Source organism: Haemorhous mexicanus, chromosome 3 (assembly GCF_027477595.1).
Source record: "Haemorhous mexicanus isolate bHaeMex1 chromosome 3, bHaeMex1.pri, whole genome shotgun sequence".
Taxonomy (NCBI): Eukaryota; Metazoa; Chordata; class Aves; order Passeriformes; family Fringillidae; genus Haemorhous; species Haemorhous mexicanus.
This window is the reverse complement of record NC_082343.1, coordinates 13,283,220-13,302,502: the sequence shown is the minus strand read 5'-3', so window position 1 is coordinate 13,302,502 and position 19,283 is coordinate 13,283,220. Positions and strand designations below refer to the sequence as shown.

At 47.9% G+C, this 19,283-nt stretch overlaps 1 protein-coding gene across 1 annotated transcript; it reads right to left on the bottom strand.

The window, feature by feature from the left end:
* Positions 1-2,988: 2,988 nt before the first annotated feature.
* Positions 2,989-16,228, bottom strand: LOC132324375 (TOG array regulator of axonemal microtubules protein 2-like). Its single transcript, XM_059840421.1, has 11 exons — positions 16,132-16,228; positions 15,271-15,403; positions 13,539-13,644; positions 12,581-12,816; positions 10,908-11,060; positions 9,677-9,794; positions 8,614-8,717; positions 7,050-7,254; positions 5,654-5,870; positions 4,719-4,805; positions 2,989-3,328 (listed from the first exon to the last, which is right to left on the bottom strand). The coding sequence occupies exons 1-11, from the start codon at positions 16,226-16,228 to the stop codon at positions 3,093-3,095; spliced, it is 1,692 nt and encodes a 563-aa protein (XP_059696404.1). The 3' UTR covers positions 2,989-3,092.
* Positions 16,229-19,283: the final 3,055 nt, after the last annotated feature.

Sequence of the window (19,283 nt, the reverse complement as noted above, 5' to 3'; positions counted from 1 at the left end):
CTTCCCAGTGCTTTGAAGCAGCAGCAGCAGGACCATGCATCACTGCTGTTTGTGGATGTTCATGTTTTTGGTGTGCAAGAGCAATAGCTTTGAGGAGGGACAAAAATGTCCCTCTTCAAACGGTGGCTGTGCAAAGAGATGTGAAGTTTCACAGCCTTTTCTAGGATATTTTAGAAAGATCTAAGAGAATATTGCAGCATAGAGCAGGTCTCTAATTTTGTCTACAGAGAAATCCCCAAAGGACCTGCTGCTGGTGGCAACCCCATAAGCTCATGGACCAGTTTTCCCTGCAACATGCCACCCTGCCTGGGCTTTACTAGGCCACGACTAGACCCACAGCTAAGCAAACACATGCAGCCATGTGATACACAGAGTTTTTCCTTCAGAAAACCCAATTAACGCAATCACGTGCAGTTTCTTCTGTAACATCAGAAGCTGGCAACCATGAGGAATTTGCTGTCAAAAGGTCACAGTTTCCACTGGGCCCAGAAGTGGCTTTCCTTAAGGCAAAGCAAATTGAAATGTGACATTTAAAAGCTTCAAATGACTATCAAAGGAAACCGCAAAATAATTTCTGGAAAGACATTCTGGTTTGAAAGCAAAACCAGCAAGAGACTCCAAGTTAGAAATACAATTTACTAGGAAAAGGAAAAAAAAAAAACAAAACCAAACCAAACAAACAAAAAAACCCCACCAACCAAAACACATACAGTAATACAAAAGAAAAACCACTGACAGAGTCATAATACAACCTGACACCCTGTTGATCAGGGTATTGGTGGCAGTCCAGTTAGATAGTGGCTGCAGTCCTCCTAGAAGAGCAGATGTTGTTCTGCTGGAGCAGTGATCCTGTAGAAGCGTGTCGTCTTCCAAAGATCCAGTGGAAAGACTACTTCTTTGTTGTGATCTAATTGCAAAGCTCTCATACCTTCTCAATGATTTCTCATGGGCAGCTCATCAGAGCAATAGCTCCTTCTTCACAGCACAGCCAACAAACTCCATCTTGCTCCTCAACCACTCTTTTGTAGCACTCTTCTTATTGGACACAGCTGTGGCCTATTAAGGGCAGGCCTGTTTCTAATCTTTGATAATTAGTACAGCTGCAATTCCTCAGGTGTGAGATTACCTTCTGGGCTTTGTTTACTTACATTCTATCCCCCCCCAACTCTTGTTCTGTCCCAAACTCCAGATTGTATCCAGGTGGGGATGCTTAGTTCCTCCTCCTGGGCACAGCATTTCACAATGGGCTGTTGTAATTGTATGAGTCATGAGGTGGGTCCATTAGACAGAAATGGCTCCCAGAGGGAGTTATCTCTGAGTCATGGGGAAAGGCATTGATGGGCCCATTAACAGGAGATGAGGAAAAGTACAATGCCCCTCCTGGTTTCAACAGCTCTCGAGGACGGGATTGGAATACATCGTTAGACTCTAACCAAGGACAATAGGGAGCATTGTCAATGATCATGCAGCCCACAAAGAGCTGGAGCTGAATCCAGAAATGCTTGTTCCAGCTATGCAGGAATTCATTACCCTTGCAAGCACTGGTCCATGGGAACAAATGATCTCTCAGCTGTGGATTGAATGGTACCCAGACTCCAGTTTAGATTTGAGGAACCCTTGTCACTTGTTCTTGACCTCACAGTCCACTCATCCTCCTGCAAACAACACAGCTGGACTGCTGTCCTGGGTAAATATACATACAGATGACTTTTCCAAAGCAGTGCATCTTTTCCCAGTGAAATACACAACCTCTTCTTACCTATGGAATTGTGATTGAAGACACCTGTGAGCCAGACCTGTGTGAGATTGCAGAGGAGCAAAGCTTTCCCATTTGGGCACACTACTCTTGGTTTCTTTGCTTAGGCCTTTGGGGAGCACAGAACACATCCAGGTAGAAAACTTTGGACAAGACAGGATCCTTTGGGTTCATTGTCCCCCAAACATGTGAACAGTTGGTCCTATTGTAATGCCAAGTAACAAAGAGCAGCACAAATAGCACAAAAAAATCATGGCAAAAGAGGAAGAAGAGAGGGCAAGTGAGGAAAGAACGTGGTGAGACACTGGCACATCGAGTGAGATGCACTCCCAATCTCCTTCGGTTTATGTAATTTTTTTATTTTTTTTTTTTTAGATTATAAAATAATCACAATAAAATAAATACAATTAAAATGATGTCATCAAAATTTAAAGATATGATCAAAACACATTTATTAAAAACTACATCTAAATATCAGAACATATGTACATCTGCAGCTTTAAAGCCTAAAACATAAATCCTATTCTTGAAACACTCTTCGGTCAGTCAGCAGCCTCTTCCTGATCTTTGAGAAAAAACAGCTCTTCTGGAGGCAAGGACTTTTTCGGTAAGGGAACATCAGAAACATCCAGGGAAAACCTCTTGGTAAGACTGTAGCCAGTCAGGCCTGCAAAGGGGAGACACAAAGTTTAACAGAGACTGCAATGAAAATCTAAAGCATCTGAAGCTCCATATTTCATGGAACAGATTCCTTGGAAGCTTCTAAAGAGCTGCACAGGGAAACATGCTCCTCCCTGGCAGACACTTGAAGCAGGCCAGGGGAAAATCCTGCCCCACTTCCCCAGAGCTACCACAGGAACAGCCTGGCCACTGGGCTGCCCTGGGACAGCAGGGAGCCCAGAGCCCTGTGCTCTCCAGGAATGGCTCAGCTGCACATGCAGCCTCCTGCTCCTCTCCCTGCCCCACAGCTCAGCAGCCCTACAGCTCCAGGGGCACTGGCAGCAGCACAGCTCCTTGCAGGGGGCACATGCAGGGCACAAGTGTTCCCTGCCAGTGAGCGCAGCCTCTCTGGGCTGCCACAAGGCCCTTCCTCCCACCAGAGAGTAGCCCAGCTCCCCGCTTACCTCTGTGTGAGGCTGATCCATGCTTGATCTTCACCTAATCCTCAGTCTGGAGTTGCTTCAGGCCCCCCATGCCATGACTAGGAAGGGTGATGGAGAGAGTGGGGCAGATGCACACCCTTCCTTAGTCTTTGGTCATTTTTGGCACAGCTAAAACTCCCATCCGGAGGTGTCCAACTCAGAACTTGGTCAGCTTTCTGGAGAACATGAAACCTTCACCAGCCCAAAAGGCTGGAGAGGTTTTCCTGCACGTGTGGAGGCTTGCTCTCAGCACACTTGATCAGCTGGGTGCCCATCACCTCGCAGAGGGCACAGGCAAGCTTGGTGACCACAGCGCAGACGTTGGCGCTTCGGACAGGCAGCGCCTTGTTCTCCAGGCAGGACCAGAGCACGGGCAGGGCGTAGCGCTGGACCACTTCAGGGCTCCTGGCATAAACCCACTCCACAAGATCTGCCGGGACAGAGACACAGCTCCTTACTCATCAACCTCAATGCAAACAAGGATCTACCTCTGGTTTTGCTTCTTGGAAGCCTCTCTGGCCAAGATCAGTGAAATAGCACACAGAGCCCCATGAGCCAGAAATGGGCAAAGCAGCTGATCATCCTTGAAACAGAGCCACCAACCCCTCAGGACTAATTTCTCCAAACAGAGCCTTGTACCTGTGGCAGACTTGGTACCTTTACTAAATTATTTCACAATTTGTTTCTGCATGAACAATGAATAAAATGTCAAATTGCCTTTTATTTCCATTAAGAAATTGTCTAAACCCACACGGAAGATTTGGAAATGCATCCTACAAAGGCAGTTGAGAAATTTCTAATAAAAGGGATGATTCCATTTTTGTAACTTTGATGTCAGGGGCCAAAAGTCTCATCTGACTCTTCCCCTTGCTCCATGGCCCACAGCAAAGGGCAGTATTAGAACACACTTCAAAACTCCAGCCCACCAGAGATAGGTGCTGCTTGATAGCTGGATGAGAAACAGCAGTGACGAGCTGGTGTCTTTGGCAGAGTGCTTTTGAGACTTCCAACAAAGAGCTCTTTCAAACCTCCGTGTGTCTTAGAGAATTACCCAGGCCCCATTGCCCTGACATTTGAGCATCTCCACATTTTAATGGCATTTCCCTTCCCAATGTTAATGGCATTTTTTCTTACAATGTCCACTGAAATAGGGGCATAGAGAGAGAAAAAGGCTACACAGGGGACTGAAATTTAGCCAGAACACAAGTGTTTTCTCACATTGTCTCTGGAATCTGCTCTCTGCTCACTTTCTGAACTGAACTGTATCAAACACAGACAAAAATTTACTACCAACAAGCTCCTTGCATGGCAGATTTGGCTGAGAGATCAACACCTGAAATGCTCAGGAGACCAGTCTTATTTTCTGATCAGGCAAAATGTTATGTAGTATCCATTTATTACTCTCTGGTGGAAGAGACTTCATTTTCTCTATGCTGTTAATCCATTAGCAGTCATCAACTTTGAAAGAGCTCCTGAAAGTACCCAAAACCAATTCTGCTAAGCAGGAAACGGGTTCTGGTCCCCATTTTAAAATGGGACTTCATTTGAGTTTAAATGCAGTTAAAGACTTTGGTCACTACGGAACTTGAGAAGAGCCCCAGTGACAGCTCAGCCTCAGTGAGGCTTCTGCCCCCATCTCAGAGGCTGCACAGCTCTGCAGCAGCCAGGGAAAGCCTGCCAAATACACCTGCCTTGGCTATTGGGCAGGAGGGACAAGCTCAGCACCTCCTGATGTGGAGGAGCTACTCTCCTCTCTGTTCACAGGCATCCCCTGTAAATACTCCCTCAGAGACCTCTTGGCTTAGAAGGGGAGGCCATACCTGTGATACGCTCCGTGACCTCCAGCAGAGCTTGGCCACTCAGTTGGCTCCATTGGTGGCTGAGCTCTTTCATCATTGATACTTCATCTACAAGTGAAACACACATCTCTGCTCACTCTTCTGAGGACATAGGAGAAAGGAGAGTGGGGAGGAAAAGGGCAGGGGCAACCCCATTTTATACAATAAAGTCGATTTCGGCTGATTTTTGAATCCTTTTTTTCTTTCCTTCCAGCCTACTTGGCAGGGTTTAAAATTCCAAAAGAAAAGCTCTCCTTTCACATTTGTAAATCCAAAGCTGTCTGCTGTCCCAGGAGCGATGTTAAAACATTTCACATCAGGGACCTCAAGAGTTCAGTCACATGGAAGCAGTGAAAAGGTTTTGCATCCCAGAGCAAAAAGGGAAGAAGCCCGTACTTGGGACACAGAAAGGCACTGACTCAGGCAGTTTGTGAGTTCACAGAGCAGCTGAGGTGGAGAAAGTGGAAACTGCCCCTGAAGACCTGCCTCTTCAACACTCCATTTTTCAGGCATATTCCCCCAGTGCCTTGTGGAGCCTTCCAGGTGGCTGCTCTGCAGAAGCTCTGATGGGCCAGTGTCCCTTCATGCCAACAGCAAAGCTGTTCATTTGGGAAGTCAGACGGGGCCCAAGCAAACTCCAAAACCCCTTTGCCTCTGAATTGTAGCAAAGCTGTAGTCCAGGACTTGCTCTTCAGACCAGCAGCACAGAGCCCAGGGCTCCTGGGACTGTTGGGAAATGCTGCTGCACATTCCAGCCTGTTGGGGATGGTGCATAAGGACTGCACCTCCACAGCTTCTGGTGGGTGTCAGCTGGAGCGTTCCACAGACAGCAACAGCTCCCAAGGCACTCAGCTCTCTCTTGTGTGGGAGAGACAGAGACACAGCTGAGGAGAGTCCATGCCAGGGCTCAGCCTTACCCAAATGAGCAACAGATTTGTCCAGTGCATTCACAGCTGCAGCACGAACCCCGGGATCCTTTGAGTTCAGGTTCTTTGTTATCCCTTCCACCAAACGGACCATCACCGGGTTCAGGGCATCTTCCAGGAGTCCAATGATTTCTGCCAGCACCTCCAGCGCCTTCTGCTTCACTTTCTTGTGGGTGTCATTTATTCTCAGGACAAAATAATCAAAAATCTGTGAAGAGAACAAACAACATGAAAGCTGGATTAAAATGTCCTTGTTTCAAGAGGGCATGCAGAAATGAGCACTTAGCAATATAAAAGATGAAAGGGATCTTTCCGTCAGGTCAGCCATTGCCTGCACAGTTTCACCATTTTCCTGTGGGCCACTCACTGGAATAGTTGCGCAACCTGATGCTGCTTGAAAGATTTTCTCCTGTTTTTAAGAATTTTGGTTGGGGACAGAAAAGTTCCTATGGTATTTCCCTCCACCTAGAAATCATTAAATCAATTCCATTTATTAATTCAGAAGACTACCTTTGCTTTCAAAGTATGGAAGCTGATATTTACCATGCCCATTTTTCCATACAGTTGCCTCAAGTACTGAGGGCAGTTATGATTTTGCCAAAACTGTGGCGGGAGGAGATCTAACTTTTATTTTGTCTGTCTCAGAACCTGTGTCTGGAGATGGGCAGGCTCTGATCAACTCTTCCCGGATCCAGATCATTTCTCTAACTAACAGGTGGACTTCTGAAATGTAGTGTGCTCTACAGCTCTCATTGGAGCAGGTTCAGTCCCTTGACAGCCACATCATCAGGTACCATTTTCTGGAAAAAGGGACAAAGCAGCCACTGGGAGGAGAAAGGATAGATCTGTCCTTAGCTGTTTTTCTCCTTTTCCAAAGAGAAAAAAAGGCCCCTCAAGAAGGGTGAGCACTATTTTACCAAAAGGAACAGGGATGAGGATGGAAATGAGTAGCCAGAGTTGTGCCTGTGCAAGACAAGATGGAGTTTACAGAAGTATCCTTTTAAAAACATTTCATTTAAACCAACTCAGCCTGACACTTCTCTTCCCCATGAAAACCTATTTGCTGTCTAGAGAATAACTGCCATGCTTTCAATGGCTGGATTCCCTTCACTTCACCCAGCTGGGAGTAGGAGACAGCAGCAGTTACACCAGCAGAAAATTCTGCCATCATCTGATGAACAGCAGCAATAGGCACCTGCCAGACAAATACAGCTGGGCTGAAAGAACTTGTCCTGAAGCTTGGACCTGAATTAAATTTGTCTGGGTAAGAGGGACCAGCCTGTCCCAAACAGCCAGGATGTAGTGCCAAGACACACTGAATTAACTTTACTTCTACAGGCTTGGGAAAGGAGCTAAATGAAAGGAGCAATGAAGATACCCCACTTACTTGGACAATGTTACTGGAGATCAGCTGGGGGCTGGTTTTGCACAGATCTAGGAGGAGTGCCACTCCTTCCATCCGTGCCTGAAACCCCTTGGCTTCCAGGAGATGGTAAAGCTTCTGGAGTGATTCCCTTCCTTCCACAGCTGCAGGTGATGTGACCTGGGCTTTAGGATGGTGGAGGAGGCGTCCACCAGGGGCAGACTTCACCCTGGAAAACAAAACCAAATTAGGACCTTTGGCTGATAATACCTTCAGTTAATTGTGAGCCAAACATCTTGAGGAGCTTTCGTAATGATGTGATTTCAAGCTAGAAAATCATGAGGCTCTGAAGAACAACTTGGACCTCGTGACAATCATTATGGGAGACAATCTGCAAGTGACATTCTCATCACTGCTCACTCAGGAAAACCAAGGATGAGATGCATCTGATCTATCTTCAGATGCCTTCCAAGGCATGCTTTGTGGGGAAAGAGAGACACTACTTCCAAGTTTAAACGCCTGCTCATATGGGACGTGTGTGTCTTATAATAAGGAAACTCATCATTCTGGAGAAGTGTCTCTACACCAGGCATGACAATCTGGAAAAGCAGCTCAGATGCATCTGAACAGATGAACAGGGGCATAGCTGAAGGATCCAGAAAATCAGGAACAGAGATAGAAACAGAAGCCAGACATGCCAGAACTACACTCACATTTCATTTGCTTCCCTAGAGACTAGATGCACAGCTTAACAAACCCTCCGGGAATAATCCTCTTGGATCAACCTATCTCTTCCATGAGCACAGGAAGATGCTAGCCATGCTACTGAGGCATGTGGTCACTTTCCTGCCACTGCTGACCATGACAGAGCTAAATAAATTCCCTCTGTTATCAGAGGAGAACAGGTACAAGTAGCTCTGCCACTGGCATGAAGAGACAGCAAGGACCAAATTCCTCTCTTAAATGCTGATTGCAGCACAGGGGGAAATAAACCAAACATGCTGTCCAACAAGCAAACTCTATGAAGGACAGGAATAGCAAGACAAAAAGTCCACGTTGAGACACCTGTTGACCAAAGCTGCTCAGGAATTGCCTTGCTACTTACTATTCAAACTTTGTACTGTTTCAGGATAAGAAAACCATGAATCAGCCAGGCCAAACCACATGGATGGGAACTGCTTGTTTGGGGAATGGCATCTTGCTTCTAGACTGGGACTTCTCATTAAAACACCCATCTAAAAAGGACTCCACTTGGATGAAAAAAAACCCTGGTTGGATTGACTTGTCTCAAGTCAGGCAGCAGAGACTTAGCCCTCTCCTAGCCTCCACAACACTGCCACTACCACTGCACTGGATCGTCTGAGCTGCAACCAATGGGTGTCTCTTTGTCACCCAATTTTTGTGCAAAGCCCTGCAGAGAAGTTGTGTTCAACACAATGCAGAAGTTGACATTTTTTAATCCTAGAGCATTTGTAGGGAAAGGAAACAATCTCTGGCACTGGTCATCTCCAGCAGAAAGATTTGCCTGAGGAAGAGGCATGTAAAGTTTGTCGTGTGCTTGGTCACATCTGACAAAAGTGCTCAGTACCATTTGCTAGAAGGCAGTGTGGCCTGGGGCTTCTTTGAGCCATCGTTCCTCTCCTTCACCGGCTCCTTGACAGATGGGTGTTCACCCTTCTGGTTTTCCATCCCCTACAAAGACATAGAGAAACCTCATGAATCTTTAGAAAATAAAATAGGAAATTCCCTCTTTAAAACACAAGTTAGAACCAGGATCACTGCTACCAAGGCTTAGGGAAACATTTCCTAATTTACAACAAGAAAAAGACCAGAGATTCAGTGATGCCAACTCTTTGTTTTCAGTAGCCCAAGGCAGATTATGGGTGCGACCACACTGAGCAGCAGTCTAAATTCCCAAATTCATTAGTCTTGAGCATAAATGGGAATAATGCAAACTGACAGGCACTGAGTGGTCTTAAAGGAAGCAGCAGAACAAATTGGACTCTTTGGAGGTTGGCCCATTATGCTGGAAGTTGATTTGGTTCAACGCTTACTCTCCCTGCTCCTGCACCAAGGCACACTCCCTTCTGTAGTGTAGATAAAAAGAATAAAATCCCCCCCAAACAAACACATGATTTCCCATTGGATGGTGCTGAATTCACTAAGCTTCTTCCAGCTCCACAGGGCTTTACAGCAGGGCAGTATTCCCAAAAGACAGACAGCAATCGTAGTAACTAGGATTGACTTGGACATCTTTTCTATGTTTGGAAATTTCCTTGGTACTGCTACTTCCAGTCTCTTTTGGAAAGAATCTGTTATGTTCAGAAGCACCATTCCCACTTAATTGCTTTACTCCGGGCAGAGTAGGGAGAGTGTGGCTGGGGCATAAACTGAGTGTAAACCCATTTTCTCCTCTTTCCCTTTCTTCTTTGTGACCAATATTCAAAGTATTCAAAACCCCACTCTTCCCCTAATAATTGCAGTTCCTCTGTGGTCTGCAGATGAAGAGGCTGAGGATTAACAGCTCATTCCCAGAAGCAAAGTGATTCAGCAGAAGAGGAATGAGAGAAAGACACATTGGGTACGTTTGATCTCATTTTAGCAGGCACAATACTTGCACAAAGGATATATTCCTCCTGCCAAGCACTTACTTTCTTCTTAATTCTTGTCAGGATATCTTCCAGGTCATGTGGGGAAAGAGATTGTTCCAAAATCTTTTTAAATTTTTGATTATTCAGTAACATCTTCACCATCTCCTGTCCATAATGCCTAAGGAAGGAAAGAAGGAAAGAATAGAAAAGTGAACCAAGGAGGAGTGTTAACAGAAGAGGCTGATGCCTTAAACTCATCAGGTGCAATGCTTGCATGAGAAGGCACTACCTACTCAGCAAAGAGGGAGATTTACCTCACTTGACACTGCACAGTGCTGCAGCTGAACACTAGAGGTAAGAGGAGAACGTGGGGCAAGAGAAAAATACCATTTCTCTCTGAAACTGGGGGTGTGCTTCTGTGGGATCAAAGGATCCCAGGGAACAAGCGAAACAAATCTGCTTTGTTGTCAGAGCCTATTAGCAGTGTCCTACTGCCATTGCACAGTAATTTACCTTTCTCACCTCATCCTTGCTTTTGTTTATTCTATACTATATGTATGCACAGGGACAGCTAGTTGCTCTGGTGTTCTTGGCAGCTATTAATGGGAATTTCATCATCAAAGTAAGGGGATTTTAGTGGTTTGGGGTGATTTTGCCACTAGGAAACCACAGTTTTCTTCAAGAAGAAATTTGGAGGTCACTGAGCCACAGAAAACAGCATTCTAGAAATCTGCAGAAGAGGTTTAGAAAGACTGAATATGTTGCCAGATACCTCTGAACTATTTCTAGGGAAGTCTTAAGTTAATGTGAACTAGATGTTTGGGATCCTTCAGTGATGAACATTAGCCAACATTTGGCTTTCTATTGCACAACCTAAACTGTTGGACTGGCTAACCTGAGCACTCTTTTGATCTCAGTAAAGAATCCTTCAAGTCACAGCAAGGTGGCAATGCTCCTTCTTGCTGGCCAACCTCAGGTTACCCAGTACAGTCATTTCCCCAGGCAGCCCAGAGCAGTGGTCACAGCACCAAGCCTGACAGAGCTCAAGAAGCGTTTGGACAATGCTCTCAGGCACATGGAGTGACTCTTGGGCTGTCCTGCACACAGTCAGGAGCTGAACTTGATGACCTGCATGGGTCCCTTCCAACTCAGCATATTCCATGATCTGATGACCCTTATCCACACAGAAAGGTGTCTTACTATTTCCTTGAGTTTCCACTCTTTTGTGGTTTTGCCTTTATAGCCCAACACAAAACGGTTCTGGTTTTGGAGGTGAAATGAAGATCATTACCTGGTGTCCTTGTGACAGTCCTGAGCCAGTGTCCCTGCCACCTGTGCCAGCCTCTCAGCCCTGGGGGTGCCCGCGAGCTTGGTGACTCCCATTTTCTCCACCAAGGACAGGAGGAGTTCGGCCGCACACTTCCGCGCCTGGGTGTAGCGGCTCCTGGGAAGGAGAGAGCAAACCCTGGGGCACAGGGACAAGGAGCAGCAGCAGCACAGGCCTTGGCCAGAGCGTGCTCCCTGGCCTTGCTGGGGGAAGGAGCCTGGGTTCTCCCTGCAGCTTCAGACACCTGCAGAAGGTTCTGTCCTCAGATAAACACTAAGTTAGCATTGTACAGAAGGACTGCCTGCATGGAAGAGGGAAGAATTCAGTCTCCCTGCACTATCTGTTACTCCATTTCTTTCCCAAAATTTCATTGGAGAAAAACTAAAGTAATAGATCACATATGAATTATTTAGAAATCAGGGACAATTCATGCTGACCCATTAGAGGATACCCAGTACACAGAGCTGCAGCACCATGAGGCTCTTTCCACCCATTCATCCCCAAATCTGCAGACCTCTGGGAAAAAACAAATGCAGGGAAAACATGCTGTGGGGCATGAAGTTGCAGAATATCCAGCAATGCAGCCTGTTTCTTCTGTGAGCCTTGGCAAGGGATACATCTGAGTGTTTTACCCTATTGCAAAGCTGAGGAAAGGGTGCCAGTCAGTTTAGCCAGGTTGTCCTGTTCTAGAGACTATCTCTTGGGGACTTTCAGGCCCAGCACCAACACTTAGGGCAGCATTTGCTTCAGCTGTCCCATGGCACTCGACCTGTGAAGGTGCCTGGAAAGTGATTCATCATCTCAAGGCTAACATGAAACATCAGGTTGAATAGAACATAGAGCTCTAAGGCCAGGACACTCAAACAAGATTCCCTTTGGCAGGAGCTGCACCTGCTGTGCAGGCTGTGCCATACCCAGCACACTCTCCCCCATGTGCTCCACACCCCAGCAAGGACCCTCCTTATTTCTCAGGTTAATGGCATCATGAAGATATGTGGTTTTCCCCAGGGCCTCTGTGCTTAGCGCTGCAAAATATGCAACAGCACTCACAGCTGCAATTGCAATTGTCCCTCTTCCCACAAAAGCACAAGGCTCTATCCTTAGCCCTTGCAGGCACTTCCACTTCCCCTCCATTCACCACATCAAGGAAACTCTGACAGAGAACTCCAGGAAGCAGCAGGAAGCTGCATCAGAGGAGCTTTAGTTTGGATATCAGGAAAATGTTTTTCACCCAGAGGGTGCTTGGGCCCTGCAACAGGTTCCCCAGGGCAGTGGTCACGGCACCAAGCCTGACAGAGTTGAAGAAGCATTTGGACAACCATCTCAGGTATACGGTGTGTGACCCTTGGGCTGTTCTGTGCAAAGCCAAGAGCTGGAATTGATGGTCCTGATGGGCCCCTTCCAACTCCCCATATTCTACAGTTCTGTGATTCTGTGACCTAATGGGCTGCAGGAGGGCAGAAACAGGTGACAAGAGGAAAGCAATGAGGTTGATCAGAGAATTAAGTCACTGAATCCCCAGAAGATACAGGATACAGAACCCTTCCCTCCCAGCATTCCCATTCTCTCTCTCATCCCTTCCCTCACCCACACACTGGAAGGTGAAGAACATCACTAAAAGAAGAAGAAGAACTTACTTGACTCCCTTGTCCATGAGAACAGTCATTGCTCGTGCAGGAGTCATGTTCTCTACCATCATCCCCAGGCTCTGACAGGCTGCCTTCTGAATAAACTCTGGGGAGTTCTGCACCATGTGGAAAAGGACCACAGCAACCTCATCCGCCTCGGAGTCCATGTCCTTCTTCAAGATGGCAAAGAGCTCTCCCAGAGTGACAACTGCAGAGCAGGACACCTTGGACCGGAGGTTGGTCACCTGGGGAAGTCATGAGGGGAAACATAAGAATCACCTTGAAAAGAAAACCGGAAAACTCCCAGGAAATCACAGCATGTCCTGCTGTGTATAGAGGAACATAAAAGCACAGAAAGAGCAGAAGAGCCCAAGAAAGGCACTTACTCTGGCATCAATTTCTGGCCTCACACCTGCTTACTGCAGGCATAAAGAAAATGTTTCACTGAAGTGTTCTACTTAACCCTTCTATAATGTCAATTGCTTTGATTTTAGGCCCTTTGATTTGAAAAACAAAGAAGCAAAATAAAGTAAGGGATGCTTTCAAACCATAAAGGCACAAGTCATAAAAATAAAACAGTCAAGTGCTCCTGTTCAAAAAAGCAACTCCTGTACCTTAAGCACTCAGACAGGAAACAGAAAACACAGGCTCAGATCTACAGCCTCATTTGCAGTGTTCAATTACAGCTTGGGCAGAGATTGGGACTCTGCCATATAATGTCATTAGTGTCTCAGTTTCTGCATTATAATGGCACCACACTCAAAGACAAGTGCCAGACACTTGACCTGCCAGTAAATACAGCTGCATGTACACACAGATCCTACAGATGGCTGACAGACATTAGAAATAGAAGGTCTAAAACCAGAAATGAAGGCAGTGCCTGAGCACACATGGAGATGAACAAGAACATATCTACTCTACAAGCCACGTATGAAGTATAGGGGACAATTCAGAGCAATGTTCTCACCTCGCTGGTAACTGCCAAGCAAATCTCATGAAGTCTGGAAAGCAGGACTTCTGGATGGGACTCAGCCAGGCGTGGGATGTTGAAGAGTCCCTTCTCCTTCAGTTCCCTGAAAGGCAAGTACCAAAAGGATTGATTTTTCTCTCTACCCAAGAACTAGGCAGCACCCTCTGAAATGACCAGGCAGGCAGCTCAGTCAAACCATGTGAGATGCTTTTCAAGGAGTATTTAATCAAATCACGGAACACATTGCCACAGGATGCTGTGGCTGTCAAAAGCATACACAAATCCATGAGGCAAAGAGAGGGCTTTCAGAGTCTTCATTTGTGTCCTTTCTGAAAATCTCTGGCACATGAAGTGCCTCTGTCACTGCTAGAAGCTGTGAGGCCGGGTCATGCTGCTGTTTCTTGTCACCTCCCTTTACCTGTCCTTGAGACACAGTCCCATTGGGCTGTTACTGGGGCATTTTCCTTCTTTGTCAGCCCCAGCAGGCAGTTCAGCACTGAGAGTCTGCCCTGCCACGCTGGAGCTGAGTTTCCACTCTACAGTCCAGGTTTGTGTGTCACCCACTCCACTCCACCTCACACATTCCCCAAAACCACAGCAGGATGTCCCAGAAGATTCTACCCCTGGGCAAGAACTGTTGAAACTCTGGCTCTTCCCAGAACACTCCTTCCTAAAACAACCCCCACAACAGCAACATGTTATCTAAAAGGTGCAAACAACTCCATCTCTCAGCACGTGCTTTGTGCAGGCCCTCAGGCTCAGGAAGGTGTGTGAGGCATCAGGGCTGCAGCACAGGGCTGGCGACTGATCCCACGGGCACCCCCGAGTGTCATCAGGACCCCCCACACCTGCAGAAGCTCTCTGCACCTCACAGGGCACCAAAGAGATATGGGGAAGAGAAAGCAGAAGAGACAGGGCAAAGCAAAGGAGATGCATTGTGGCCAATTGTTCACGCTTATCCCTGTGAGAATGAAGCATCCATCAGTGAGTGGATGCAAACCCAGACATCAAAAAGACAACCAATATCAGCAACATTTGTAGGGTTATCACCTCTGGGCCTCCTTCTGTCTCTGTAGAATTTTGGGACCCATTGTGAGTATTGACAAAACATCTCAGGCCTATATGAAGCAGTGAGAAGGAAAAGTTGAATTCCAAAAGTGCAAGATTACTCGAGGATTTTATTTCTTTTTCCTTCTCTTCTGCCACAAGCCCTTCAGGAGTAAAGGCAGGCTGAGGGACTTGAAAGCACAACTCAGTCCATTTCTCAGAAAGAGGAGCTCCCTGGAGCTGCTTCTGGGGCTCACATGCAGGAGTCCCTGCCATTGCTGTCAGCAGTGGGAGCAGAGAGGAATCTTACTCAGTCCCCCTGGGCCAGCGGCCCAAGGCACCCAAATCTCTACACTCAAAACTGCTGCCATCCTGCCTCTGCCTTCAGCCAGCAAATCATCTCATCCCACAGCTTTCTCTCTTCCCTCAGCATTTCCTTTGCAGCTCCATGGAGCAGCAGGCAAAGGGAGGAAACAGCACAGACCTGCTGCAGCTGCAGCACTGCTGCAGAGCAAGGCCAAGAAAAGGCTGCTCTCCCATCTTGATGCTCTCCCTGCTCTGCAGTGGTTTCCCCAGTGCCCTTTGGCCCTCTGGGCTCTCGGCGCTCCGAGGCACAAGCAAGACACGCTTCTGAGCGACCTTAACGCTAAGAGGGACACCGAGGGAACGGGGCCTTCCTTACCAGTCGTCGCTGCCCAGCATGGAGAGTGCCTCCTGCAAGGACTGCGGTGGGTCTGAAAAGGCTCTGTCCTTCTGCCCATGCCCACGGAGCGGCTCCTCTCGTCGCTTGGCCCCAGTGGCCGTCTGCGAGGTCACTGTAAGGAGAGGGTCGGCCGTGGGCGCTGCAGCCCCGGGCAAGGCACCCCGCCATGGCGCGGCCTGCAGCCCCATCTCCCAGCCAGGGTTCCGTGTGGCACATCCTGCCCCTGACTCAGAGACTTCCCTGCTGGCTGGCTCCTGGGGCTCCTTGCTTGCTCCCAGCCTCCCCCAGCTGGGCACAGCTCCAGGCTGAACCTGACAATTGCCCCCACAGCGCCAGCTCCCAAGTGCCACAGGTGCCACAGCCAGCTGCAGGTTCCTGAGGCCGCAGAGCTCCCGCTCCCTGCCAGACAGTGCCGACAGCAGGACTGGCTGGCCCAGGAGGGAACCCCTCAGGGGCCTCTCTTCTCTCAGCGCCCTGATTTCCCCCAGCCCTGAGGACAGGGGCACTCTGCAGCTCCCTGAGGAAAGACCTGCAGCTGCCTCGCAACAGCACCAAGCCAAGCCTGAACAAGCCAGCCCTGCTGGGCCCAGCTCAGTCCCCACAGAGCACCGACCAGGGACCAGCCATACCTGACCCTTCACACCTGACCTCTGTTTCCATTGACTTCAAATATTCTAGACTATCCACTTTTGGGGGAACTCAAAAGTAGATTTGCTGTTCATTCTCAGGACAGGCTATGGACCCAAGATCCCAGCTGTGCTGGCTGAGGCAAGAGGCAGTTTGTGCTCCTTGTGCAAGGACAAACCCCAGCAGGAAAAAGCTGCCATGGAGCAGGCTTACCTGAGGAGCTGCGTGGGAAGCTGCCATCCCCCTGGAGGGTGGGTGTACTGGGCAGTAAGGGCACGTTGTCCTGCTTCCTGAGGACCTTTTTCTTCATGGCACTACCAGGGTGTTTCTTCTGCACACTAGGAGCTGTGCCAGCGACAGGTGGTAGGCTAAAGGCTGCAGGGACAAAAGAGGAGCTTGTAAGTGGAGGCAGCTGGAGAGGCTGGCGATCGAAAGGGCCAGAAAACTTGCTGGAGCTGGGCAACATCTCTTTGTTATCCCAAAGAACATTGAGTATAACAATGGCACGCTAACATGGGACAGTGATCACAGAATCAGAGAGTCCTAGAGAGTTTGGGTGGGAAGGCACCTCTAACCACCATCTAGTCCAACCCCTGTGAGCAGGGACACCTTCATCTAGATCAGGTTCCTCAGAGCCCCATGCAAACTGGCCTTGAACACCTTCAAGGATGGACCAGCAACAGCTTCTCTGGGCAAATCCTGCCAGCTTTTCACCCCCTTCATTTAAAAATAATTCTCCCAATATCTAATCTAAATCTACCCTCTTCTAGCTTAAAACCAAACTGCAGTGTTGCTTCCCCTAAGAAACAAGAAAAACCCAGTATTGCTTTGCTTTTGTTCTCCTGTTCCAGAGGCAGGCAGGGGAAGTTCCCAAAGAAAGTGCAGACAGCCTTGCGTGATGCCCTCGGGCTGAGTGCTGCCTCCTAAGGGCCCTGCTGCTGCCCTCGGGCAGAGCTCACAGCCCTGCAGGCAGAGCCCCTCAGCTGGGATTCAGTCGGGAACGCTGCTTGCTCCTGGGGCTACAACAGAAGCCCTGGCTGGGGCTTCAGCACAGCGCCACAGCACCAGCTCCTCAGCAGGGAGCAGCAGGAGAAGGATCTCTGGTGTTTTCATCAGAAGGAGATGAATTTTGTTTCTTCCAGGTTGCACCCCGGTAGAAAAGCATTCTTTTGGCCTCACCTTCCCTGGAGGCTGCTTTCCATGAGAGAGTCTGAAACCCCAGTGCTCTTTGTAGGACAAAGTTTTCTACTTTGAAGGACTTTAGAGGTGAAGGTGGGAAGCTAATCTTCTGTTACTGACTCAGTGAGGCCATGAGCAAGACACTTCAGGCCTCTGTATTTTTCTTTGGGAAACAGAATTAAATCCTAATGCAAGCTTCCACTCAGATGCAAGCAGAACAGCCCCCCCAGTCTGATTGCAACATTGTGCAAAGGGCAAGCAAGTGGTCAAAAAGGACCACCACAAGTGTAGCCACCACTTACTTGCTTCAGCTGCATCCCTGGGCTCAACTGCCTTAGGAGGAAGCTGCAAGCATGATTCATTTTGTCTCCTCTTCATTGCTTTTTCCAAAAGCTCCATTTTCTTCCACTCTAAGTTCTTTTGAGCCAGCTTGCCCAATGTAGCACGGACCTAGGTGCAATGGAAATACAGCACAGACTGTAAGCAGAGACACACAAACCAGACACAACATCTCATCAGGAGCACAGAGTCCACAGAGTGCCACAGGCATCAATGCAGCTCCATATACATCCCAATAGTTTCAGAGGAATGTCTCCAGTCCTCACCTCAGCAATTACACACAGTGAGGTGGATCACTGTAGTGCCACAACCTTCCACTGCTGCAACTGCAGCCTATGTCAGGAAGCCCTGCTTGAAGCATGAAAGTCATAGGAGTGCTCCAAGATAGAGGAAGAGCTCACATGGCCAGTGTGCAGGCAGTTCAGTTCCTACAGGCCATGGCAGGAGAATGAAAACAATGTGCAACACCCAGCAAGGAGGGCTAATGAGCTGTTGTTTAAGACTCATGGCCAGCAATTGCAGCTGTTTCTCACTTCCTGGCTTCTGAAGGACTCAGCTCTCAAGGACTTGGTCTCTGAGACCAGCAGACCAAAAGGAGGAGTCTTGTGAAAACAAGTTGCAGAAACAAGTTGATGTTCATGAGCAGAAAACTTGAGAATGAGAGGGCTGTGAGATACAGCCACAAAGGTAACCAGGAAAAATCAAACTCTCCCATTTGATTTTGCAGCCTTGCTTACACTCAAACATTAGAATCTTTATTTCTCTGCTTCCAAGGATGCACTTTGCCCACGTTCACTAATGTGTAGCTTGCTCTGCCACTCAGAACTTCTCTAAAACAGCCTTTGCACATAAAAAAATGCTTCTGGCATGACATTAGCACCATCTCCAAACCAGTGACCTTGGCACCACTGGAAATGGCCAAGCAATTGCCCTGGAGTTGTCAAATATATTCCCAAGAGAATCCCCCACTCCCCAGAAGGGGAAGATTATGATTTTCAGTGACATTTTGGGCCAAGCACAAAACAGCCACTGGAAAGGAAGTCTGCTCATCCCTGTCCTTATCCCTTACCTTTCCAGAGGTGTCCCTCAGCTCTTTGTCCCTCTTAAGATCAGCACTTCTGGGATGATCTGTCTCCTTGGCCTGGCTCAGTGGGAGGCCTGGGAATGGAAGCAAAGGTTCTTCCTGTAAATCTCTGGCAGACTTCAAGCCCCCAAAAATGCCATGCTGGGCAACAGGCAAGACAGGTTCCAGATTGCAGAGCTCTCCTAAAACACAGAGATGTGGATTGAGAGCAGCAAGGTACAATGCCTAGACCCTCTCCCAAGGGATGGGCTACTGGCAGCAGACATGACATTGCTCTCTTGGCCAGCAGACTGAAACCTGCTGCATGACAAAGGCCTCAGCCCCTGCATGCTGGAGAGCCTCTGTGTCTGATAGAGAAGGGCAGAGATGGAGATTGCTCTTGACAGAGATTCTTATCTGCCCTTATTCATGCTGATTTTAGTAAACATATTTCCAGTTCCTGAAAGAACTCCCAGGTTCTAATACCTGGATGCATTTAGATCAACATTGTCTTCTCTTTGTTGGAATATTTTAGAGGACATTCAAAGAAAAGTCTAGGGTTGCAGGAGTGATACCCAAACGTAAATTGTGTTCTTGACACTAGATAATTCATTTTCCCCAAGGATTTTCATTCTAAACTGTATGAGTTTGGGCCACTTTCGGGCCAGCCTGACTAGAGGTTGATTTTCTTACTGCAAGTAGAACAATGGAGCTCATTCTGGAATACTCCCCAACAGGACTGTTAAAATTCTGAGAACCAATCATTCTATACAACAGCTTCACA